The following is a 27,491-nucleotide window of genomic DNA, read 5'->3' as shown; positions in this document are numbered from 1 at the left end:
ACAAATTAGTTTGCATTTTCTAGAACTTTATATAAATTTTAGAATTGGATTATCAAATAGTTCCTTTTTATTGATGGGTGGTATTTAGGTATATCATAATTTATATAGTCATTCATTATATTTATGAACTAACCAACTGAAAACAAATCCTAGGCTATAAAAAAAAGAAGATTTTATAATAACGTATAAGCTTAAAATGCTGGAGTAAGCATTATCATGTTACTTAATATTTGGTAAGCATATAATCAAAGATAGTAGGAAACTACATCTTAGGGAGGTCAAATAATTTGCCAAATGTCATAGCTAGTAACCCAGGTTTGCCCAATTCCAAACTTCTTAACCACTATGCTGTCCTAACACCCGGTACAGGGTTCCTGGAATTTGTGGATATAGGAGAGCCCCATTTTTTCCTAATGTTTAAGGGGTTGAGACATAGAAGGGAGACACTAGAAGTTTAAGAGGCCAGTCAAGAGTTTTCTTTCTCCACACTTAGGGGATTTGGAAAACTGTTAAGTGCTCAGCATTTAGAAGAGACTCTAACTAGCTCTCTGCTAACCTACTGGGAACAGATCCTAAGCCTCTGGATTTATTAGGATCTTGCCTATATAACTAGTTTGCCAGAGCCAGTTTTTCTTTTTCATGGGATAATCTTAGCAAATGTTACAGAATAAAATGTGAAAAGGGAACATCAGAAGCTAATCTAGGAAAGTGAACTGTCCTTTCACACCAATGCCATCCAGAAGAGCTTCATGCCCAAGTTCAAGTTCATTTTATGTTAAGAATCCCTTAGTCATATCTTAGAATGTCATACTATCTTTGGCCACATTCTCAATGTGTTATTTTGCTCTTGAAATCAAGAAAGACTAGGAAAGAAATGATCCTGGTTTATCAAGGAGGAGCTACTTTAAGAGATGAGAATCTCACAGATCTGACTGTTGGTCATCTCTGAAACGGGTCCCTTTGCAGCTCCCTGCCTGATGACATGCACCCTACAAAAGGCTCCTTCCTGCATATAGCTGTCTCAGGGAATCACTCTTTCCTGACTCTACCTTTGCCTCTGCAACTTGCTCAGTCTACTTTGCCTCCCACCAAGATTCTTCCTTTCCTTTGGTTCCTGTTCCACTTTTGCTTCTTCCTGGAGACTTAACACTTTTGACTGTCTTTTTGGTTCCCACTTTACCGATGTTCTCTGGTTCCCCTTTTCCAGTCAGTCCTATCTCATCTCTTTATGCATTTCTAGGAACTTGCCTAGAAGGAGGGTTTTAAACTTCAGATCAGGGTTCTAGATGCTCTTTTTGGTCCTTGTTCTCCAGGAGTCCATGCTTGCAACTGTGGCTCCCAGGGAGCAAATTCTCTTACAAATAAGGGGCTTCTTTCTTGGCAAATTGAAATATGCCCCAATTCCCTAAATCTAGCCCTTTGTTGTCACTCTCTGCTGCCCTCCAGCGGCTGTTGAGAGGATGCAGTGGTTGGTCGTTAGAGCCACGGCCTGGCTCTTTGGCCCTTTCCATGGCCTGTAAAAGTGCTCACCAGTAGGACACTAAGGCAGTGCAGTTAATGGAGATGAGACTTGTGTTCAGAACCTATGAGGTTTTAAATGCCGCCAGCACTACTGAAACAGCCTTTGATACCACGGCTACTCCCAGGGACATTCATTGGTGATGACTCGTCCTTTCTTCTGAAGATGTGATTATCTCAGAAATTTACAAATTCCAGGTTTGTGGGTATGCAGATTCACGCTGCGTGCTGAGGTACGGGAGAAACCCCCTGAGTTTCTGAGCTTGGCTTGCTGGGAGAATCAGAGAGCAGTACAGAGCTTTGCGCTAGCCCAGGCAGCATGCCTCACAGCTGACCTCGGTCTCTCTTACCATATAGCATGAGAGAATCACCAACGCTGTCTATGAGCAAAGGCAGAAACGGCCAGGTGGCTTTTACTACGCTTATGCTTACTAGCTCTTCCCACAGGAGCCGAAATGGAACGAAACTCTAGCCTCTGAATGGACAGACTTTGCTATGGGGCTATCCAGGGTGATGCTGGCACCATGCCCACTTTAAAAGTGACATTCTCTTGGAGCAAAGGGGTAGAAGGTTGTTGCAGACTAGACTCACACTTCTGGAAAAAGTCCTTCTAGCATCCACTGGAAGGACTGTTTGATGCTCTGCTGGAACCCCTAAGTGGCAGAGCTCTGCCTCTGGGTTAAAGCAGGAAGTGCTAGAGGACTCTGTTGACCAAGCTTTAGATTAGACTTCCCATCCAACCCAAGACCGTGCCAATATGGGCTGACAGCAACAATGGATAATGTTAACCTGGGGGGCCCGTGAGTTTCAAAGGCCAAACCCAATGTATTATTCGTGGGAAAATAAGTCCAAAGTCTGGTGTTTTGTGTCCTGCTACCCAAAAGATTATCCACAACTGCTCCTAACTGAAGGTCCTTCACCCACTGCTTGTCTCCACATAACTGCCATTAATATGGCTTAAGGGCCCTATCAGGGCCCACAGTACCTGTCATTCAGGAGTCAGCACTTCCAGACACACAAACTCTAAAAGGGAGGGTCCTCAGAGAGGCTCAGAAACTACCTCTTTACCAAGCACAAATGTGCAAAGAACCAAATGTTTGCCACCCACATTCCTGCTAAGTGGCTATGCTTCCTCTCTGAGGAAAAGCAAAGCCCCTGGAAAATACACAGGGGTATTCATCAGACCTTCCACCTTCCTTTCAAGCACCCCAACTATTCTCCATTGTGAAAAATCAATGAGGAATCTACCTCTTATAAACTATCATGGTCTCAGTGTGGTTAGCAACCACTACTAATATTTGCTCCTCCTCTGATTTTCAACCTCTTGAAACAACTCCATGAGACTTTAAGAAATCAGACTTCCAAACTGCTAAAGTGATTTCCATAGTGAGAGGATAATGAATAGAAAATGGCCTTCCCAACATGCTGTGATGTCATTTGGCCCATTAAAATGTCTGGGTTTTTTCCTAGCATTTAAATGACATCTTACATGATTTTCTATACCGAAGACTCGGACTCTGCTTGGGTATTATTTCATGAGATCCTGGTCAGGAAAAAAAAAGGATTCTGTGTTAAAAAAAAAAAAAAAAAAAAAAGAGCCCTGAGACAGAATTTCTGAGCTCACCTCTTCTCTAGTTAAGAGGTTGGTATGAGGTGAGACAAAGTTTCAGCAGTTTTAGCATAGACTCTCCTCCAACCAACCAAAGGTGTTTAGTAAATCCTACTGGCAATTCCTTCTATGAATGTTCCATGATGGCCCATTTATAATATCCCAAGCAAGGTAAGGAAAGAGACCTGTTTGCAGCAGCTGCAGTAGCATCCCAGTGGCTGAAGACCTTATTTAGCTGGGCCCCATCCTGTGTTTGCTGATCCAACCTTGACTTATACGAGATCAAAAGTCAAGCTCAGTGGAGTCTATTCTCAGTAATATTCCTATTTATATTATTTACAGAACCAGACCAAAGGTGTTAGCTTTCCCCTGCTCGGGAACAGGAATTACTTGCTGTCAGAGCTTCCTTTGAGGTTAAAGGTATCATTCTGAAGGTTACTGCTGTCTGTCAAAACAACTTGGGCAAAACAATTTTGTCACAACCACCAGAAAACCCTGCTTTCAAATGCCAAAGGACCACCTTTTGAAGAGTTGCAGGCTGACCATCTTTTTTATGCCAGGTTGCCAAATCATAGCTACAAGTTCTTTGCTGGAAACCTGTGTTATCAGTGTACAACAGACTTGGCCTTGCCCTGGGGATCATGCCAGAAACCTCTGCAGCTATCCCTAAAACTGACCAATATAGCATCAATACAAAAAAAAAAAAAAAAAAATCTAGATCAAGTGACATCCCCTTGGAGCACGAAGGCCACGTGAAGGGAGATTTTGGCAGGAGCACAATGTTGAAAAGGCCTGCTTTAAAAGCATAGGTAACTACACAAGAATAGGAGCTCCACAAGGGCAGGGACTATGTCTGATTTACTGCACTATACCAAGTATACCACTATATCCACTATAACAGTGCCAGGCAGAGTGCTCAATGAATGAGTGAATACTTCTGATTCGGGAGGTCTATATCTATATCCAAGTGTTCGCTATGCCTACGTTAAAACATGGACTATAGTCTGCAGGAACCTTTAGTAACTCCGTATCAGCAGGAGATCTGTGCAGGTAGTCTGATATTATTACTTCATCTTCTTCTAACCATCAAATGCCTTCGGGATATGATGACTCTGGATTTCATTTCCGAAATGCCATCTAACCACATATACATGCTACCATACCATGCTAACAGGTACACATACCATACCTCCATGGTGTATGGTAGCACAAGATTGTGCAGACAATCTTTTCCAAAATAACGTGCTTAATGGCCTAACCCATTCCTTCTGACCCCCCCATCCACATCTGTCGTAGCAATGACATCTTCCAATTCCATGAGTTATCAAGCTGTTTGATTTCTGACCCTGGTGCAGATGACTCCCAATTTTACAGGCCATTATTTATTCAAGATCATACACAATCTGGAGGTCAACAGAATACTTCAAGTGAGCACTTGGAGAGTATTTCTACTGACAACATTACTGGTCCAGACACTTTACTACTAGAGGATTTGGGGATTTGCATACCACTCTGTCTTCCTTCACTAAGAACATCCTTTCACAAAAATATTCCCTTATTGACTCCCCACACCTCTCATTTTCTCCACCATGACTCCTTGGCAACTGCTCGGGAAACACTTGGGAAAACTACAGGCCACCCCCTCCCCCAAGCCCCAGGTTACATCCCAGGAGGTTAAAAACCAGTATTAAGAAGTACATGTGGGAAATGGCTTTCTTTGTGTTAAATACAGCTTAACCATTGCGATGAAAAAATAGAAGACTGCCACCTGAGGCCTTGTAAGATGTGAGCCTGCCCTACCCTGACCCAGGCCTCCCCCTATGTAGTCTCCTAGTTTGGGCTTGTTTAGACTGGTTAGGGAGAAACATTAAAAAAGAAATTCTATTTATTATATATCATTTTGTTATGTGCTGTATCAGACAAATTCAGTTTTTCTATCAATGGGTATCCCACGGAGGTTAAAACCTAAGTGGTTATTAAGCAAGATTTTTCCACAAGAGCCAAGAGCAGTCAAGCAGAGGGGGAATGTTCCTCTTCGTGGGCATGTGTTCATTAGACTTGTGGGGAGGGCAAAAGAAAAGAGTAGGCAATTTGATTCCAAAGGCAAAATTTCATTGAATAGGATCAAAATAGGATGGGGAATAGGAGGGGCAGTTGTACATAGTTGGGTTCTTGAGCTGTTCTCAAGTCTGCATACCTTTATTAGCTGACAGGACCGAGTTCACCTGTATACCTCTAACAGGAATAACATCAGAATTTGTTCAACATCTCCAAAGAAACATACAATTATTTCTCTCAGGCCCTACAGTTGTTTTTAAGGCAAGTTAAGTGCCTGCAATGGAAATGCACCGTGTTTACTTTCGACTGAAGGTTTAGAAATTGGGGAATAACTGGCCTAGGGGGAATGTCACCGGCTCCATCTATAAAAAGCCAGAGATATCTTGGGATGGCTTTGCTGTTTAAGAGTCGTTGCCAACAAGCTCCATTCAGGAGATCTGATGCAATGTCGCAACCTACTTCATTCAACTCTATAAACACTTAGTATATCGGAAGTAAATCACAGTCGGGGCCAAGGGACAGAAAATGTTACTGAAGAAAAGAACCCTTCAAACTTCTGTTGGTCAAATATGTAAGGTGAACAGCCAGAACTTAAAAGAGCAATGTAAATAATTAATTAATCTGGGGAAGTTAAGATGCCCTCACAATGAATGTGAATAACAGAAATGTGAAATATTCCAGGGTGGCCCTCAATAAGCAGGGTTTGATGAGAAGTATAGGACATTAAAAAAAAAAAAAAAAAAAGAGGTCCATGAGGAAGCTGAACAGTAAAAATAAGGAAAGAAGAAGAGAAGTTAAGAAATTGGGGTTTAAAGAGATTAGTCTAATACTTAAAAGAAGGAAAGATAGTCGAGATCCTAGTTAAATCTACCCCCATCTGTTTTCAAACAAAACTTAAAACTGTTTATTTTCTATGCTTAAAACGCTTTCCTTCCTCACCAATGCCTGGCTTTCTTTCAGTTTAACTTTCCACTTTTTAAATGATTTTATACATTTTATATATATAAGATATATATAATTTTATATATTTAAATTATTTTAAATATTTTATAACTACTTAGGCTCACAAAGACCTCTCCATTCTAAGGCCTCTTTCTGCATTTATAGATACATCGTTTGTATAAACGATGTATCCCAACCAGGGGACAAGCTGAAGTCGATTTTCCCACTCCTTCACTCTGGGCTGGCCCGGTAACCAGCTCTGGCCAATAGAATGTGGTGGGAATGACAGCTTGCCAGTTCCAAGTGTCGACCTCAAGGGGTCTGCATCTTTCCCCCTGCTCTCTTGAAAACTGCCAATATGTCACATGATCAAGCCTGGGTGAGGCAGCTGGTGGATGAGAGATCACATGGAGCAGAGAAGAGTAAGTCTAGCTAAGGCATCCTAGACCAGGCAGTCCCTAGGCAATCTAGTGCCTGATCTCAAGGTACGAGTGAGCCCGCTGAACCTATCCCGATCGCCAATCTGTAGAAACTCGAGTTAAATAAATGGTTCTTCCATTAAGATAATATGTCTCAGGGTGCTTTGTTATGCAGCAAAACATAATGAAATAATTGAAACATACACAATGGCTCCATCCTTCCAATGTAATACTTATGACAGTGTGACTTATATTAAAATTAAGTATTTGCTGACCACCTCTTTGCTCCTGGAGGACAGAGACTGTATTATATTCATTTGTGGACTCCCACAGCACCTGCGTTTGCTTTGTTCACAGGAGGCACTCAGTGTGATAAAATTAAGTTGAAATGAAAATCAACTTAAGTTCAAATTCTATGTTCATCAGCATTATGCACTTAATGCTTAACAACCGAAGAAAAACACAAACCATAGCACCGTTGAAGAATCAAATCACCACTGGGAATCTACTATTGGTCTTGTACTGTAATTCCAATTACAAAGCATTAAGGGCTGGCAATTACCAGGACTTGGAGTGCACACGCCACTTCAAGATCGTTAATAAGTGAGCCCTTTAAGGTATCCCGGTCGAGATTTCACATTAACCCAAGTTTGGATTTTGATAGAAATTTGCACATATATTTGACATAGGAATGTGAAGTTGAACCGCAATCCTACTTTTAGGTACTTGGAAGTCTAGAAAGCATAAAGTGGCAAAGGAGATTTTGATTTGTACTGTCTAGTTCACGTTATTATTAACAGCAGGTTTTCTACACCCAGAAGTCTGACAAATAAGAGAAGTAGCATTTCCTGTGTTCATGTGCATTAACTATGAGGTGCTATACACGTGTAAAATACCACGAAAGCTTGTGTATTTAAAATGTCATTTCACTCTTTTCCTGACGAATGAGGAAACTGAGAATAGACAGGACAGGTGGGAAAGGATGAATACTTTTGCTGTCCATATCTAATTTGCTTTCTAACTGAATTTCTATAGCTTTTAAATGACACTCTGCTATTACAGTCTATATAGAGATGATCGCATCAAATGGTCTACGTTTTGATTATTTTAAAAATCATCGTTCACTTGATAGTGTCTGAAACACTCTAAAGCAAGAGGACGTGACAGTCTGATCAGAATGAGGATGCTCATAAACCAGTGAGGCAAATGCAGTCGGTGACAGTGGAAGAATACCTTGGCTGCCCTGCGACTGTGGTGTCCCGCGTGGACCTATACCCTCTATAACTTGCCCTAACTTCAACTTCTGCCTTTAACTTCTGCCCCGTCTGTTTAATATTGTTATCTCGGACTAATAAAGGACATGATGATGAAATCAGTTAATAAGCTAGAAAACTGAATCAGGACCTAAAGAGGCCGGGACCGGCTAGAATGATAAAAATCTATGTTGTTAATAATATGGAAGAAAAATGAAATCAACTGTATAAGGACTACATGAGGAATGGGTAACAATGCTACACAAAGACTCAGCTGCTACCAGAGGATGCTCAATAAATCAGGAGAGGAAGCTTATCCCCCAGACTGTGATGTATGAATAAAAACATAAAGAATCAAAGGGTCAGAATTAAGTGAGACAGATTTTAGTCAACTTAAGAAATATCTTTCTAATAATCAGATTGTCCTAAGGCAGACCTTGCTGCTTTGGGGCGGTGAGTTCTCACAGTCTGGGGTGCTGTATAGGGTTTCAAGTATCAAGCCAAAGGTTATACTGCATGATTATTAAAATTGGCCCCCAACCCCAAAATTCTGTAATTCTATTATAGGATTCTGAAGGGAACATGCAAAAGGACAATATACTCAAGGACACTTAATCGTGCTTCATTCGAGGTCAAGATATCTCCTCTGGGGACATACTCCAAGGTTCTCTCCTTATGGTTTGAACATCTCTACAGTTCAGAAGTCTCCTTCTAAAAGGATGCTCATTTAAAATAAGTTATGAGAACGACCAAGATGGACTGCAAAGAGATTAATATTTGCAGCATGGGATGTGGAGGGATCATTTTTCTCACAATGATTCAACCTACCTGAGGCCTGCTGCTAATGAGCCTCAGCCTGAGAACTGGAGAAGTTTTTCAAATGATCTAGGTTAGAAAAGTTTAAGCTGTTTTAACAGAGACAGCCATAACTAGAAATTAGGTGATAGATTCAATAGGAAGAGGCATACTCTTCTTATGAGTAAAATTTTGGAGTTTTGGTTTCTCCTGCTAAAATATCATAAAAGGAACTCAGAACAGAAATGCGATGGCAAATAGGAACTTACGCACAAACTACAGTCCTCACGGAGAGCTCACAAGTATTTGAGCATTCATCCCCGGCTCAGATCCACCTTATTTTGGCTGTGCTTCTAACTTACTCCCTTAGTTAACATTTTCTGCGAACACTAGTTGCTTTCCATAGGGACCAAAACCACAAACTAGTGAGAATGACCACGCTTTCTTCTCATGAATAGCGAGAAAGGAAAAATTTTTCCTTGGATATGTCTCTCCAGTGAAATTCAGTGTCTGCTTTCCAAGAAAAGCCAATTGGCTCAGAAGTTTCTGAGAAGAAACAGGGGAGAAAAGTCCAACAGATAACACTCCATAAAACCCTAAAGCAAAAATCCCAATCTTTCAGCCTCACATCTGCCAAGGGGTTAAAACCTGACTGTCTCTGTTGAGTTGCTGAATCCACAGGTGGAAGGTCTTAAGTGTGGAAAGAGATACCCAGCTCCATTTGTGACCATGCTGGGAAAGCCTTTATGTGTAAGAGAACCCCCACCTCGGCCCCCAAATACTAAGTTGACACACGTTTCTGGGACGCGGCCTGAATCCTCAAACTTTGGCGGGTCTATAGAGACACAATTTTCTGTTTTCTGCTTAACAGGGCTTTCCAGAATTGTCATCAGATGACAGATTACACCACCCATCCACAAGGATTCAGGGGTAGCTCAGGCCATCCATTATGGGTTAAAAGCTGTTCCGGCATGAATCGAGTCACAGTGGTAAGGAGACTACCAATACAAGGGGTCCTATAGCTTTAAGAAATACTCTGGGCATCTAAAAGTTTTCAGAATGCAAACTATGTCAGCTCTGAAAACAAGAGGCACTGCATCATTATGGCAGGAGAAACAAAGCCAGCCCCCTTTTTAAAACAGACAAAAAAAAAAAGATTGTTTTAATAGGAGAGAAGCATCAGTCATTGATTCTTACTTCATTCACACTTTTTATCCAACCCCATCCATCTTCAGAGTGAAGAGATGACAGAGCCCAGTTAACTCTCTCCCTCTTTCGGCCCCCGCCCATCCTGTTCCTCTCCACCCAAACCACCAAGGCCTACCAACCTACCCATTTCAGTCTGCAAGCAACAGCCCTCCAGAACGATTCTTTCTATCCGATGGGCTTGCGAAACTCGGGTATGCCCGAGTACCGGCTTTCATCAACATTACTTTAAGAGGGTTGCCCGTCAGGTAAGCATGACCGGTCGGGGCCTTTGCTAATCACCTTCTAAAACCACCACTTAGTCACTCATGGCTGACCACATTCTACAAAGGAGGGGATGGGAAGACATAAGGCAACAGAAAAAAGTCAACAAGCCAAACCAACACTCCAGAATGTAAAATATTTCATTTTTCTTAAATACTGCCGCCCTCATTCTATCTGCAAACAAAAGTCCTCCGGGCAGGCAGTCTCTGCACCAGTGCACCTGCTCAGCATTGGCCTGCCGAGTTATCTTTCTGCTGTGTCTGCAGAAGCCAACCGTAGCACAATGGGTCACATCACTTGAGGGTCACTTGAGTCCCTCTACTCTCTGGGTCCCTCCTCCCACCTCCTGCCTTCCCTTCCACTCACAAAACCTTTAACTCCACCATAGCTAAGGATCCCAGATAGCTACATAAAAGAGGTGGTCTCAAACACAGGGGAAAAACCCTTAGGTCTCCAGTGTGAATCGCCAACGCCGATCCCCCTCCCCTCCCCTTTTCCTTAAGACCTGATGGTCTTCAGTCACACATCTTAAAAGAAAAACAAAAAACAAAAACACAAAGACTTACTTGTCTCAAGTCGATGAAGGCCAACTGCAGCGTGTCCTCCTGGAACCCAGGCACCGGGCCGGATCTGGCAAACTCTGTGGGAAAGAAAAGAGGATAAAAAGCGCCTTTAACTAACCATGGACAGGGAGATTGGCAGACGGATGACAGGGAAGACAAGAGAGGCTGGGGGAGAGGAGGACCAAGCTTCTAAGGAGTCATGTCTCTCTCCCTTCAGCTTCTTTGTTTGCCCTTCAAAATTCGTGTCATCAAAACACCATTAATTCCAGCATCCTGACAGCAAGGAAACTGTACTAATTCGACCTGAAATTTATTCCCATGAGCCGCGCTGGGCTTCAGAGTATTTGTTTTGTGAATGGACAAACAACTTGCAAAGGAGGAGGGAGTGGGGGAGAGAAAAAAGTTTTCCTCTCAACACAATAAAATCTTCAGCTGTGAAACTCTTTTCAGTTCCGAAAGCTATTTATATTTTAGATCGCTGAAGGAATTTTCTAATTTCACGCCTGTCACCTCATTCCCCAAGCATTTATCAAAAAATATTCCCTGCCACATCATTAATTATTCCCTCACTGATTATTTGTATTATCTCATGACTGCATTATTGCCAACACACACACACATACACACACACATACACACACCCAGCAGAAGCTGTCCCGATCCACTGCCTGGCTCTTGAGCAAAGGGGTATTTGCAGATTTGAAAAGGCCCATCTAAATAAATCTCACTGCAAAGCTTAGGGAACATTTGCACATGTCCATCCTACTAGTGTATTCTTTGTCCTTGACTTCTACTTCTTTTCCATTCTTGAAAATTCTTTTTTCTCTTCCCGCTACCCCAATTTAGTCTTAGGTCAAAGAGATCACATGAATGCTATTTGTAATTTACGGTAGTGCCTTAGGTACATGCTCAGTTTATGACGCTGACTTCTACATCGTTAACAAGAAGATAACTGCACAGGGCTACAGGGACAAACACTAGTAACAGTTAAGAATGTCAAGTTTTATCGTCCCTAAGCCCGGCTTATTATGAAATCAAAAGGTCTTGTTTAAGCTCCCTACACACATGCACGCACACACACACACGCGCACACACACACACACACCATGCAGAGAGAGAAAAAATTCAAGAGTTGGACAGTTACTATGTCTTGAATTCTCTCCGTAAAGCCAAAGTGTGATAGACATTTAACATCAATCTACTATTTACCTCAAAAACAACTCAAGTATTGGCTCAAAGCATATATGAAAAGGAATGTTTTCCTTTCAATTATGTTTTTCTCCAGGAATGAATTTAAGAAGCTATACAGATTCGGTATCATACTTTTCTTTTGAAATTAAATAAAAATCCATCAAGATATTTGCATAAATGCCTGGAAAAGTATTTGCAACATCCAGTAGCTAGATGTATTTAAATGATATTTGTGAACAATTATAGGAATACCTGTTTTTTAAAAATGTTTTCCATCTGGGGTTTCTTAGACATAATTGGTTTTCATAACACCCTTGTCCCACTTAAAAAAAAATAATGCTAACAAGTTAAGTTGGAGGGATTATGGAAACAACATGTGAAATGAAATTTAACACAATTTATTAAACTAATACATAGCACAGATGTATTCTACAACTGTACACAAAATATTCTTATTTTAGACATTTCAATAAAAACGACTCTTGTAAGTGGAAGGAGATAAACTACATTTAGCATGATTAGCAGCACTAGGTTTCTAGTTGCATTGAAAAGAAAATTCAAGTGCCATTTGTAAATTAATTCTATCATATTACAGCCCAAATGACTCAAGTTTTAAAAGAGTAAAATCCTACAACCGTACAAATACTTGATGAGGGCCATGTTAATAAAAAGCCTGACTACTCCATCCTTCCTATTTTGCAATAGCCATTATGTGTGCTGACCTTGTAGACAGCGGCTGTTCAAGTCAGATGTACAATTTTCCCATACTCTGCTCTTACAGAAAGCAGTTCTTTGAATTATAGCCACAGCCGCTCTTTTTGACAGCCTTGATTGTCAGTGGTCAGCTTAAATAAGTTTCTCATGCCTGCTGGTTTCATCCAAGGTCAGTAGCTTTCCCCCATTGCTCCTGCGTGAGTCGAGGCTATGTTGCATCATTTGAAGTATGCAATCCTCTCTGTCAGTAGGAACCTTTCTTGAGTCAAAAGTAGCAACTATCAGGGTGTTCTGCATACCTACACATGTCCAACTCAACAGAATTAACCTGTGGTATGTGGTTTGAATTCTTGAGAGCTGGCTACCCATTCTCACATCTCCTTCTTGAACATGCTCCCTGGGGTTAAGAGATGACACTGCCGAAACCACGCAGGAATCCAGACGTGATACATATTTAGTTCTCAGAGTCTCCCTTTATAGGCCTCATTTTTATGACACACTGAATCTTCCAGGTTCCCAGAGGACACAGTGGCCTTTTAGGTTTGATTCTCCTTTTATAAATCAAAGGGAATCAAAGAGTGACAACTGCATCAAGGTATGGCCAAGTAAAGAGATTGATTTCACATACAGTTTATGGAAATGTCTAATTACTGTATATTCAACTTCATGTTTGTATTTTTTCTCATTGTTTTGTGTATATAATTCTTGTCTTCTCATGTAGATAAGTAAACTCCTTAAGGATAAGGACCATATTGCTGAACCTAACAAGTACTTAAAATAGCAGATGTTCAACAAATACTCATTTGTTAATTAAATAAATTACAAAAACAGCAAGATTCGTTAGTCACATATACTCTTCACTGCCAATGAAAATCTGTGGATTGTAATAGGTAATGTGTCCTTAACATGAGTATCAATAAGCAGGCTTTAGGAATTTATGAGCTCCTTAAAATTAGGTGCACAGTGATTGAGGGGATGGGTTTTGAGGTCATAATATCAGAGTTTGAGCCCAAGATACTGGGTCTGTGGGCATGAGCAAATTACTTATTCTCCTTAAAGCTTCAATGGCTTTTTCTCAAAAATGAAGAAAACAGTGCATTCCTTATAGTGCTACTATGAGGATTAAATGAAATAACACATATAAAGCAGTTGGCAAAGTGCCTGGCATATCATAATTGATTATCATTACAATTAGTTTTTTGTGTGAATATACAGTTCTCTGGGAAGAAGGTTCATAGCTTTCACTGAATTCTCAGGGGGCTGGTGACCAAACAAAAGTTAAAGAAACGCCGTTATATATCTAGGACAAAACGTCAGAATTAATTCAGCTACCGTTCAGTGATGAGTTAGGGAGTTGGCACTGCAAATTTATTTATAGGCAAATATTTAAGTCTTTCACTTACAGGAAGCTGATATGACTAATTAACAGTATGTTAGCCAAAGCACAGTAATTTTTATTGGTGTTACTTAAGAATTGCAATAAATGCATAAAATCGATCTCCTCTAATTTTCTGACTCAATATACCTTTAAAAACATGGCTATTCTCCTAGAGTTAACTCTTCAGATATACAAAAAATGCTAATAGCATAAGGAAGTGTGAATATTTTAAATAAGTGAACATTTGTATATAGTCTGATTCCAACCATATAAAATATAATATGCATTGAAAACATGACAGTAAGTGTTCATTTCATAATGTTAACTGAGGCTGTTACAGACAGAAAGATTACAAGAGGGTTTTATTTTTCTTTATATTTTATAAACTTTTAAAATGAGTACCGACCACTTTCATAATCAAAGAAAAGGAAACAGAACACACACACACATACACACACATACACCAAAATTACTTAGTGGTGCTGATTTAGTCATACTTTATCTAGTGACGAGAGAGAATAACTTGTTCAAGATTTAGCATGACAGGCAACTGGGATTGGTCTGCACACACAAATTCCCAGAGGTTGCTTGACAGAAAGAGAAGAAAACTACACACTGGAGGGGGGCAAAAAGCCCGTCTATGTAATAGGCTGATGCCTACAGAAACTGATCACATGTGCACACTAGAAGCCTCTCTTCAGCATCACAAAGAGAAACCTTCCTCCGTTCGAAATCATAAAAGGGGTACAAGTATGCAATCGTGACTAAGTGGAACCAACGTACATATGGGGCACAATGGACAGTCCCTTTCTGGGCTTGTCTCTAGATTCCAAGATCTATAGCAGGTTTTCAGTCTCTAAGTGTTTCCAACACCAGTGTTTCCAAAGCCTGGAGTTCTGTAGAGTAGCCAAAACATCGCAAGACTAGAAGGTGCTTGCTCTATTTCACACAGACCCAAACCCGGACTTTCGACCAGCATGTGTCACTTGGGGACTGAGTCAAGGTTCCAGTGAGGCTGGCAAGAAAGCTTCCTCTTCAAAACTTGGTTCAGATTAGCAGAGCTCCTGACTACCACTGACACATTTTCCAGAGGGCTCTGCTCTGCCCAGCAGCAATTTCCTGCCCTTGTATTATCACGGTAGGGACTCTCGGAGTCGGAGCTGATATCAGGGCTTAACTCCAAGAACCAATTTGCAAATGTGAAAAATCTTTTAATGAGGAAACTGCCAACTCATTGAAGTTTATGAAGGAAATCTTTTCATTAAAAAAATAAATAAAAAGGAGATGTAAAAGTTACAGAAAAGAAGGTATATTGTTAAGTGAAGGTACAAGTGGGGAAAGAAAATTACACAAAAGAAGTATTTTACTTACCAAATATTCAACATTCTTTCACATTCTTATGTACACTTAAGTCTATGAGATTTGGCAATCATTTTTAAAAACAGTATTAATTTCTCAAAACTATCCAGTAGGTTTACATTCCTAATAATCTTCGTATTATAATGACATAAAATTACCGAAAGAGAAAAAGAAGGGATTCCATTAATTTCAAAATGCTTTCTAGACTTCTTGAAGGCTGACCTTATAATTAAGTAACACTATCGGGGGGAAGGCAAAAAAATTAAATAAACTTTAATTTTAAAATTATCTGGTACATTCGCATTTGGCTGAAGAAAAAAAATTATTAACACCACAGAACGCTAATTAGAATAAAATGATAGTCAGATTAGAAGGGGCTTTGAGAAGTCAAAATGACTGCCATAGTTTATAATCTGTATATCTAGATAGGACATCTGGGAGTTTATCAAAAGCAAGTTGTGAGAAACAGAAAATAAAACTAGTTCTTCTGAGCTGACTCAAGGAGAACAATCATGTTTTTAAGGGTCACAAAATGACAGATCTATTTAATGCAAATTATCCATGGAACAAGAACAATTTTCAAAAGAAGAAGAGCAACAAGGTAAAATTTATTTCAGAAAAGAAAACTAGGGGCGCCTGGGTGGCTCAGTTGGTTAAGCAACGGCCTTTGGCTCAGGTCATGATCCTGGAGTCCCGGGATCGAGTCCCGCATCGGCTCCCTGCTCAGCAGGGAGTCTACTTCTCCCTCTCCCACTCCCCCCTCTTGTGCTCTCTCTCTCTCTCAAATAAATAAATAAAATCTTAAAAAAAAAAAAGAAAAGAAAAGAAAAGAAAACTAGTATGATATCTGACAAATAGGTAAAATAGCAACTGTTGGAGAAAACCACAATTGGTTTAAATAAGAGGAAGTTGAAAAGACAGTGGGCAAAATTGTAACCAGAGGTCCCTGGATACCGTCCTTTACTTTTGCTGCCAGCGAACGTCCAGGTCAGATAATGGACAAGTTAGCATCACCGGCTCTCACAGAAGGGATTTGAGGTTTGGTTCTGGCAAACCAAGTGAGAAAGAAAACTCAGTACCCAGGAGCCCAAAGTATGTTGGCTACTTGTTTATACCTTAGGATCATGTCAGGTCACATGTGGGTTTTGTGGGATTGCAAAAATTAAGAGCCGCTGTTGCTGTATTAACATAATGGTTTCCTGGTATCTGGCTCCCTGGAGCCACAGGTAAAGGGTGTGCCAGACTTCGAAGCGTGGCTCTGGGGAAGCTAACCCCTTCTTGCATCACTTCACAGCGGCTCCACCAAGCTAATTACAGAGAGGAGTTGATACACTCCACAGGGAATCCACTCAGGGCCCTGCTGGTCAGAGAAAGGTCGGCCAGCACATAAGGAAGTACGAACGAACAAGACAGACATCCAGGGACAGGAAAAGGGGAGTGGGAGGGAAAAACACCTTGCAGATGCCACCGATTCTATGTGTCTAAGTGTGCTCACACGGACATGCGATCATAAAAACCAGACAGCTTTATTTAGCCAGGGGAGGACTCTGGGCTGCACATTATTCTCTGCTTTTACACACCGTAAGTACGTAACTCACTGCACCTCCCACCCAAGAAGGGCAGAGAAGAGCACAGGCTAACTCGAACCGATTCTCAAAGTTCTGGGAGAGAAACCTGATGAAAAGTGATGACACTAAAATCTGATTGCAGATGCCAAACCAGTACTCCAAACAGATTTACAAATTACTATTAACATTTAATGGTCTAAGTTCAATTCTCCAAGCTCCTTTTGCTCTGGAAGACCACGGAAAGCGAGGACAGAGAGATGTGGCTTTTTAATTAAGAAAGCTTAATCTCCCATAAGCGAAGAAATGGCCCCCAGCAAGCAGGAACTTCCGCGCTGCTGCTAAGTAAACAGGCTGATCAATCTCCACCTGGCTGTCCCCAGAGGGGACCGCCGAGAGGAAAGGAGGGTCCCAGCACTTTCAGGACTGGTGTTGGTGACAGCACATATTCACCTGGACAGGAAAGCTGTTTCATGAGGAATAAACCTAGAAAAGCAGAGAAGCTGATTTCTACTTCTCATTTAACATATAAGAAGAATCTGTACACAGTTTAATGAAATTGGTTAGCTGAATCTAGGAAAGCAAACTAGAAAATAATTCTGTTCAAGATTGAAAAGACAGCAATGATATAAGTTCCTACCATTTCATGGAGTCCAGGGGGCACTGGGTGCATTTATGGAAATAAAGTGCTATTCTCTGTCTGAAGAAATAATACTTTACATGATGGATAAGAATCCTTAGCTGCCATCACTAAATTAAACAGAGCAACTCCTGTATTGTGTGGTTCTTTGCAGAGGAAGAAGGGTTGAGGAAAGTCAAGACTATAACGAGTGGCAGAACAATGTCATGCCACATGGCAGTGGACTTTACCTTAATATTCCACAGAAAAATAACAGCCAAAAGCAGAGCAAAAGATGACCTAGGAATCAAGTCTACAATCTATAATCCTGAAGCTGAAGGAAGTATTTGTAAACTACTGAGGACTTCGACGGATGAGAAAATTAAGGCCCAAAAGGTTAAGTCAGTGACCTAGTTAGAATCTGATCCTTCTGAGTCTGTCCTTCTATTATTTCAATATGCATGTCCCACCTGGAAGGTCTAAAAACAAATATTCACTTTACATGTTCCTTTATATGCATTTTAAATATTCCTTCTTAGTTAGGAATAATAAAATCATAAAAACATACAGATCTGTATAAAGTCATAATTTTTCCTCTGAAGTTCCTGAATGCTTCACAATTTTGCAAAATAAGGGCCAATTTCATAATATATCTTTTAAAATTATGGTGAAGAGAAGCTTCTCCCAATTAGCAATCAGCAGTGCTTCTGTGTATAATCTCTGGAAAGTGGAGGACCTGCCATGAGAGAGGTGGGCTTCCTGAGAGATGAGAAAGACTAGTGCTCTGAAGTAGTAACTTTATATCCTTGACGTTTTTACTATGCTTTTAAGGACTTAATTTTATCCATGTGTTTGTTCAGCACTGATGATTCTGCTGCATGAACATACACACAAAGCTGTGGCTATCTGAAATTTTACAGAAGGATTTTGAGAAGGATTCTGCAGGTCATTTAACATAACAGTGAAAATCAATTTTCTAAAAACTGTCCAAATAGAAATGCAAGCCCCATGTGTAATTTTAGAATTTTTAGAATTTCTAGTAGACACATTAAAAACAGAAACAAAATAATTAATTTTAAAATTAATAATATATCTTGTTTGACCCAATATATACAAAATATTTCAATTTTAACATGAAACTAATATTTTAGGGGCACCTGGGTGGCTCAGTCAGTTAAGCGTTGGCCTTTGGCTCAGGTCATGATCTCAGGGGCCTGAGATGGAGCCCTGTGTAGGCCTCCAAGTTCAGCAGGGAATCTGCTTCATCCTCTCACTCTCCCTCTGTGTTCTCCCTCTCTCTCTCTCTCTCCAATAAATAAAATCTCAAAACATGAAACTAATATTTTAAAAATTATTCATGTTTGGGGTGCCTGGCTGCCTCAGTCAGTAGAGCATGTGACTCTTGATCTTAGAGTCGTGAATACTTAAAAAAAAAGTATTCAGCTTTTTTCAAAATTCAGTATGTATTTTACATTTACAGCACATCTCATTTCTAACTAGCTACATTTCAAATGTTCAAACGGCTGCTTAAGGCTGGTAGCTATAGCATTGGACAGCACACCTTTAGAGGATGTCGACTGTAATGAACGTAAATTAAAATTAATTGCGCCAAGGGGCGCCTGGGTGGCTCAGTTGGTTAAGTGTCCAACTCTTAGTTTTGGCTCAGGTCATGATCTCAGGATGGTGGGAGCCAGTCCCGTGCTGGGCTCTGGCTCAGTGGGGTGTCTGCTTGGGGCTCTCTCTCCCTCTCCCTCTGCCCCATCCCCAGCTCACGTTCGCTCTCAAAAATAAACAAATCTTTAAAAAAAATTAATTGTGCCAAGAATGACTTCAGACTTTGAAATGACAGAGAATGAGCATTCCTATTCATAGCAGTATGAATTCTATTTTTCACATTGGCTATGAAATAAGGATTGAAGCAAATGTCCATGATGCTACACAATGGCTTCTACTCAGCTCATATTATAAAAGTGTGTTGTCCTCAGAGAGTTATATATTTTGTATATTCTTCACCTTGCCCGTCAACACGTTTTTATATCACCTCTCTATTAATCCTGATACTTGTATTCTTATTTTTCTTCTCTTCAACCCATTTTCTCTTTCTTACACAGTTGTCCTCCCTTATCTGTGGGGGGGATATGTACCAACTTACCCAGTGGGTGAGTACTGAACCCCATATATACTATGTTTTTTCCTATACATACATACCTATGCTAATTTATAAATTAGGCACAGTAAGAGATTAAAAACAATAAAACAGAACAATTACAATATACCATAGTAAAAGTTATGTGAATGTGGTCTCTCTCTCTCTCAAAATATCTTATCGTACTATACTCATCCTTGTGATGATGGGAGAAATGATGAGATAAAGGGGACAAGTGACATGGGCATTGTGATGCAGTGTTAATCTACTCCTGACTTTCTGATGATACCTCAAGAGGATCATCTACTTCCAGATCACAGTTGATCTTGGATAACTGAAACCACAGGAAGCAAAACGGCAGATAATTGGAGGGTATGGTACCTAACTTATTTATTTTTTCAATTTATCCTGTTGAACGTGGTCTCAAATCATTTTTGGAAAACGCAGTAGGGTGTCAGCTTTTTCAAATGATGATAGTTGATGAGGATGCAAGTTTCTGGACAAAGCTCATTGCTTCAGTTTCCCCAGCCATTGATGACAATAACAATCCTGATCTATAACTGCAAAATGTTTTATAAGGTGCAATATAAAATAAATACTGATTTGCTAAAAGGAAAAGTATCAAGACTCACTATCAGGACTCGGAACAGGGTGGAGATATATCATACTACACTATGAAAAATGCTGGAAGTCAGGGAAATGACTAAGGTATATATCATACCACACTATGAAAAATGCTGGAAGTCAGAGAAATGACTAAGGTAGGTTCCACATGGGAAGTTTCCAAAGTTAAAAAAGCTAGATTTTTTTTTTAAGTCAATATAATTCTTTTCAAACCGAGAGTAGTTAGTATTTCTTTGGTATATATTTCATGGATGTTCTCACAATTTGCTAGGAAAACTAAGTCTCATAATGTAAGCTGATGTCCACAAAAGATAGATATATCATTAGCTAAGGTAAGTGAGATTCTAGTCCTTTCTAAAATTTGTTTATGTGACCTTGGGCCAACTATATAAGTTTTTAGTACCAGATGTCTCTGCTGTAAAATGAAGGTAATAATATTTCGCTTACTTAAAGCTGTAGGACTAAATCAAATATGTTCTTGAGGTCTGTGATATAATAAAGAATATATCTGGGGCGCCTGGGTAGCTCAGTCGGTTAAGCGTCTGCCTTCAGCTCAGGTCATGATCCCAGCGTCCTGGGATCAAGCCCCGCATCAGGCTCCCTGCTCGGCGGGAAGCCTGCTTCTCCCTCTCCACTCCCCCTGCTTGTGTTCCCTCTCTCGCTATCTCTCTGTCAAATAAACAAATAAAATCTTTTAAAAAAAGAATATATCTGGTCTTTGTCCCCGCTCCTGGAATAGAGTTTCAAATACCCTTGAAAGCTCCTGAGCAATAGGAGTTGCTATTCACAATGAGATTCTTTTGACCATACCTAGGTTTATGCTAACAAGGTTGCTCAAGTATGTCCTTAGTTGTAAGGGAAGGGCTAGACCAGCCAGAAACACAAAGCTCATGATTAGACGGTTGTAATTTTCAGCCCCAACCCCAGTCTCCAGGGAGCATAAAGGGGCTAGAGATTGATTCCATTTATGTAGCCAATTACTTATTCAATCATGCCCATGTAATGCAAGCCCATATAAAAACTCTGGACACCGAAGCTCAGTAAATCTTCTTGATTAGTGAACACATTGATGTGCTGGAAGGGTGACATGCCCAGATTCTAATGAGCAGAAGACATGGAAACTCTGTGCTATCTACCCTCCTCCCCAGGACCCTGACCTCTACATATCTTCCATTTGGCTGTTCCCAAGTTACAGCCTTTATAATGAAACTATAATCAGAAGTACAGAACTTTCAGTGATTTCTGTGAGTCTTCTAGTGAATTATTGAACCCAAGGGAGTGTGGGGAGCCCTGAATCTGCAGTCAGCTAGGAAGAAGTATGAGTGGCTTGGACACCTGAGACTTGTGAGACTGTGGCTGAGACTTGTGGCTGATGTCTGAAGAGAGGCAGTCTTATGCGACTGACTCCTTAACTTGTGGGGTCTGTAATAACTCCAGGTTGTTAGTGCTAGAAATGGATTGAATTGTAGGACACCCAGTTGGTGTCAGAGAATTGCTATTGGAACACAAAGTCCCATCCAGATCAAGCGCAATATAACTTGATATGGGGTCCATTTTAACATCTAGGCTATAGCCATACACATGTCCCAGCATAATTAATGTGAAAATTATTGGAATTTGATGCAATAAAATAATATGCTTTTTCTCCCTACCTCGCCACTTCTTCACTGAATTAAAAATTTTAAGATACTAAATTAAAACAAGTCTTCATTATTAGAGATCATTTCTGACATGGCAAAGTAAAAAGTTCTATATATCTTGCCCAGAGAAAGTTAACATTTTCTTTATTTACTAGCTTTGCTTCTTTGCTTCATGAAATTGTTCGAGTATCCACTGGGAAGTATTTCCCCTACAATGGAAATTTAATATAAAGTTCTAAAACAATGATCTAACATCCATGTTAAATGTCTGCATTAGATCAATATCAACATAAATACTATTCTCCCATTCTGGTTACATAGGCTAATGGATTTACCTCCAGAGGTCAAGACCTAAACGTAGGATCCTCAGGATCCATCTTACTTAGAGAACATAAACTGTGCTGCTGAGAACTCAGTTTAGGGTGTGTTTTCCCTTTTCTTTTTTCCCCCTAAAACAAACAAACAAAGAAACAAAAACAAAAGAAGAGAATCTCTGTTAGTGCAACCGGAGCCCTTCAGCTGATAGTTACTAGGTAAAGGGTCAAGGAACAGACTTTGGACACAGCTCCGGAGCTCTAGAGGAAGGATTAAGGATTTTAACTCCTAGGCCCTGCTGAGAGGGAGATTGGTGTTTAAAGAGAATTTAGGTTAGCCGGAGGAAAAGGAAATGAAAATAATTGTTTCTTAAGGCACATAAGCAACTTCTTTCCATGATACACTGGTGCTTTTAAAGGAATATCTTGAGTGCTAGAAAGTATAGGAGATAAATGAACATTGCAAGTATTAAAAGCACTCTGGTCTTTCAAATGATCCTTGCTGAAAAGCCCTCAAAAATGCTTTTCTAGGGAAAAGTAGAGAACCTCACTCTTTCCCCTGGTTAATTGCCTGGGCAGGGGCTTAGGCTATACCTTGTTTCCATCCACTGACAGGCGGACAGTTGACAAAGAGATTTCAGTGACTCGGAGGGAAAGGGCAGGCCTCAAGCAGACTGACTGCTGGGATTGGGTGGAAAATGAAGATTTGAATTTCTCCAGAAAGGCACATCATTCAGAAGAAAGGGAAGAGAATGACAGAAAGAAGAGGAAAATGCCTAGGCAAATTTTACTGATGCCCACAAAAAAAATAAAGGAAGAATTATTTTTCTTTTATTCTCAGTTACATTATATAAAAGGTTTGATGTTATTTGCCCCAGTCCCAAATCATTAGGCTGAACAATGGCAACATAAAGAAAAATAACCACTGATATTCTCAGAGGCAATGAAATAACCTATTCTTTCTTCTCTTTCAAACTCAATTTCTGAAAGAGTTGTTTACAAGCACTGATTCAACTTCTTTATCTTCCACTCATTCCTGACCTCTCTGTAATCTGGTTTCTTCCACCCCAACTTCCACTAAAAGTATTCTCTCTAAAGTTTACTTTGGCTTCCTTCTTACTAAAGCAACACTTTTTCAGTCCTTATCTTACCTGACATTTGCATGTACCATGCAGTATTATATAAAATTATTCACTGGTTTTTTTTTTTTAAGATTTTATTTATTTATTTGACTGAGAGAGAGAGGGCGCGCGTGCACGCAAGAGTGCACAGCAGGGGGGAGTAGAAAAGGGAGAGGGAGAAGCAGGCTTCCTGCGGGGCCCAATCCCTGGACCCTGGTATCATGACCTGAGCCGAAGGCAGATACTCAACCGACTGATCACCCAGGCACCCAAAATTATTCACTGTTTATCTGAAATTCAATTTTTCCCCTGAAATTCATATTTAACTGGGTATCCTGTTTTTTTTATCTGGCAACCCTACTAGTTTCTGTATTTAGGCTTGCCCCTCTTCTATGCATTTTTCACAATTTTGCCACACTGATTTTCCTAAAGCAGAAAATGACCATGTCATTCTCATACAATAAAACATGACCAAGCTCCCTATGTACCTAGAATAAAGTATATACTTTCTCAATAAGTCTTCCAGGATCCAAGAATGATTGTATTTTCATCATTTCCTCTTGGCTATCCCACTTCATTTCACCCTATCTCCAGTCATAATGAACTACTTTTAGTTCTCTAATATGCCATGCTTTTTATTTCCTCCCAGAATTTAAACAAACACCTGCCTTAGACAGAACATCCTTCCCAACCTACCTCATCCCACTTGAGTGGCTAACTCCTACCCATGTAGTTCATTTGGATAGCCTAGTCCAAACCATTCATATATAACAAATCAGTAAAAAGATTTTAAAAGAGATTAAGTGTATTATTCACAGCTACTTAGTGATCAAGCAAAGAGAAAGACACAGGTCTCAATTCACCAGTGACCCACCATACCACTTTCTCCTCTCAGGACAGGAGTGGAAAATAGAAGTAAAGTATGGATCAACCACAATTACAGAACATTATCGGCAAAACTTACAAAATTCTATACATCGACTCACAGGAAACTTAGCTTTTCTAAATGGAAGCACTGGCAATGATATTTCCCTCATGTTTTCCAAGTTCCAATCTTAGAAATATAAAAATTGGAAATGCTAAGGTGATCTTCTGGAGAAATTCAGGTCTCCTCAACTTTTCCCTCTCTCTCCTCTCACTCACACACATATATATATATACACACACAAATTGATAAAATAGAGGAAAAGAGAAAAAAGATAAATTTTTATAATTTGTAATGCTAAAAGCAGACTAGAGGGTTTAACTCACATCAGAATCTGTTAAATGCTGAAATACCAGAGCAAGTAATGATTGAAAGACACGAAATGTTTTCTTTTAAAATGTCTTATAAAAACTAGGACTTTCATCAATTTTTTGAGATGTATAAGGTGTGTTCCACCTAAAAGTAGCAGATGGATTAGAATGTTATGGGAACTTCTTGCAGACCTGGGGGCACTGTCAATTTTCAACAATTAAACTAATTTTTAAATAAATATGCTATTTAATATGGCTTCCTGATTTACACCCTACAAAATGGCTCAATTAAAATAAGTAGTTTACTGGCCTCAGCTCCAAAGACATGAAGTAAGGGCCAAAGAAAATATGAAATGTATAAAATGCCCCAGTGTAAATGCTTGGAGACAAGCGAGAGCAGTGAACGCATCAGATATTCTTGGGAGACTCTGGCTTATTACAAGCATTAAGATTAGGGCCTACGTGAGTAAAAGAGATGTACAAATGGCTTGATGGAAGGAGTCAGCAATGCTAAAGAAATAAAATAACTTTCAGCTGAGGTGATGCTTGGAGCTAGCTGACAGAGCAGAAAGAGATGGCTATATGCTATTCTGGGGCTAGTGGTGAGGTCTCAGGTTTGCAATGATTAAGATGAGCAATGATTTCTACTGGCTCAGTTCTCCCTAAAAATGCTTTTGGGTGTTTTAAAGCAAATTATGGGGATTAATGAAAAATTTTAAATAATTGTTTTTTTAAGTTTCTAATGAAGAAACAGTAAAAAGATTCTGGAGAGTAAGAAATCGCTATAATATACTCCTTCTACTGTAAAAAAACCTCTTTTCCCAAGTCTGGGACCAGGGTCAAGTGACAGGAAAGTAGCAATAACCAAAATATATTTTTAATTTTTTCCTTCTTTGTAAAGGCATTTCTTAATCGTTCTGGTCCCTATAATTTCCAAAGTGTATAAGGTCTCAAAGTTTTGAAAAAATAAGGAATAAAAAAGGAAACAGCTAAAATGGAAACTGTAGAGAAAGAGGGAAGGAGCACCAAGTTTGGAATATCACTTAAACAAACAAACAAACAAACAAAAATCTGCTATTCTCCTTTCCAAAACCATGCAGCAGGAAAATAGCTTTTTGGAAACTACCAACTGTTTAAGGTAACTCTCCTGCCACCACCACCCCCACCCCCAAATATCCCTTGAAATAAAACCAGGAAGAAAAATCTAAACAATTTCAAAGAGGAATTGGTCACTGCCCTTATTTAGAGATGGGACAAGTATGACATTTTCCAAACAGCCAGACAGAATTTAGGGTATTGAGAGAGTTTGTCACAGAAAGAGAACCTTGATTCGAAATTATGATCCTTCATGTAGCAGGTCCTTTGTATTACACCCCACAAACAATCCAAGGTAATATTCACTACAGGAAAAATACTCTGTCTGAGTTGGCCAATCTCTGGAAGCCAACAGCAGGCTTGACAGTGATGTATAACAAGGTTAGAGCAGCATGATCCATCTCCATTTGCTTGACAAGGATGGCATCTTCAGCCGTGGTGAGGAAGAGCAGGTTGCCTGCCCTCACTGCTCAGGTTGGCAGCACCTACTATCAAATGACCAGGTGTCTGGCAGTGGGCTCAGAGAGACAATGACTTCCTTATCTTCTGGAATTCAAGGAACTACAGCCCATAAACCAAAATAACTGCTGAGTGGGTACTATTCACTGACCCATGTCTGAGAAGAGTCGTCTTAGAGGGTCTAGGGCCCATCATCCATAGTCAAAGAGAAGTGACACTGTCATTTTAATGGCAGGGAAGACTTCTATTTGGGTTCTCCAAAGCAGAGAGGCACATCATAATAGCACAGCACCTAGCATGACAAACCTTATAGTCATGGGAAGACAACAGCAAACAAAGCAGGGCTTTTGTACTGCTTATTTTGGAGAGAAGGAAGATGTTTGCAGTTTGTGCTCTTCCCGCATCATTTTAGATCTGAAAATCCAAGCTCAACCCTGCATTTAAAAAGAACTGGTAAGGATCTGGGAAGTGGGGGAGGGATGAAGCCCTACAATCAAATCAGTAAGTTTCAAAGAAGAGTTTGCATAATATGTTGATTGGGAGCTGTGTACCTGAGAGGCTATGGCCTCTATTTTCATCCTACAAATTCCCACTGTACTTGAGTTTTAAATCTGACGTCAAATACTTGACAGTATTCCAGGTCTTGCAGAGAAAGAAAAGAATGCAGAGGGTGAACTCTTGATTACTGCATATATACATATACAATTGCCAACTTCATGATTCTCTCTAGCAAATCTGTAAGTTTCAATGCAGATCCAGAATCAAAATGAGAATTACAGATCCAGGAATATAAAATGAAACTGAGAAAAGGGGAAAACAAATGATAAAGCAGATAAACAAAAATATGCTCTGTTAAGACTGGCTACCCAAATTCCTATGTACTTCCAGTAGAGAATGAAAGCATAATTGTAAAGAAGCGATACAAAATATTTTTGATTCCATTAACCAGTCGATCAACCAAAAGACAAAATTCATTAGCCATGGAGCTTGCCTCATGGAACAAGTTATTGTCTCCATCATATTAAAAGTAATAATGACTAATTATCCTTAGATTTGCCCATGTGCAAAGCACTGCAAATTATAAAAAAAAAGTTTATTTTTCTGTATATGAACTCAAAGTCTATCATCAATCTTCTTACCTTATTGTTTCTCAGACGGAAGAGAGCAGAAAGAGAAAGCTTGTTTTAAAATTATAATTCAGAAAGATGAGGCTGAAGATAGAAGCTAGGGGATCTGAAATTAATGATACTGAAACACACAAAATGTCCTTCAATAGTCTACCCATAGGTCATTTGCATCTTCAAGCACTACACAGACCCTGTGAAAAGAGGCATCTGTTATTTTCATATAACCCAGAGAGATCGGATTTAAAATTTTACTAAGCTCAAATTTCCTTTTTGTCT

At 39.8% G+C, this 27,491-nt stretch overlaps 1 protein-coding gene across 3 annotated transcripts in view; it reads right to left on the bottom strand.

Moving 5' to 3' along the window:
• The window catches only part of EXOC6B (exocyst complex component 6B), a 606,547-nt gene that overhangs the window by 152,312 nt on the left and 426,744 nt on the right, over positions 1-27,491 (bottom strand). For all 3 annotated transcript variants that reach the window (XR_010405595.1, XM_064572330.1, XM_064572328.1), the window contains one exon: positions 10,631-10,704. Coding sequence is in view for 2 of the 3 variants with exons in the window: in XM_064572330.1 (XP_064428400.1) it covers positions 10,631-10,704 (74 nt within the window). In the remaining variant the exon portion in view is untranslated. The remainder of the gene's footprint in view (positions 1-10,630; positions 10,705-27,491) is intronic.

This window comes from Mirounga angustirostris, unplaced genomic scaffold (assembly GCF_029215605.1).
Source record: "Mirounga angustirostris isolate CCGP_5_RB_7025 unplaced genomic scaffold, mMirAng1.0.hap1 SCAF_10, whole genome shotgun sequence".
Taxonomy (NCBI): Eukaryota; Metazoa; Chordata; class Mammalia; order Carnivora; family Phocidae; genus Mirounga; species Mirounga angustirostris.
This window is presented reverse-complemented; position numbering and strand designations above follow the sequence as displayed.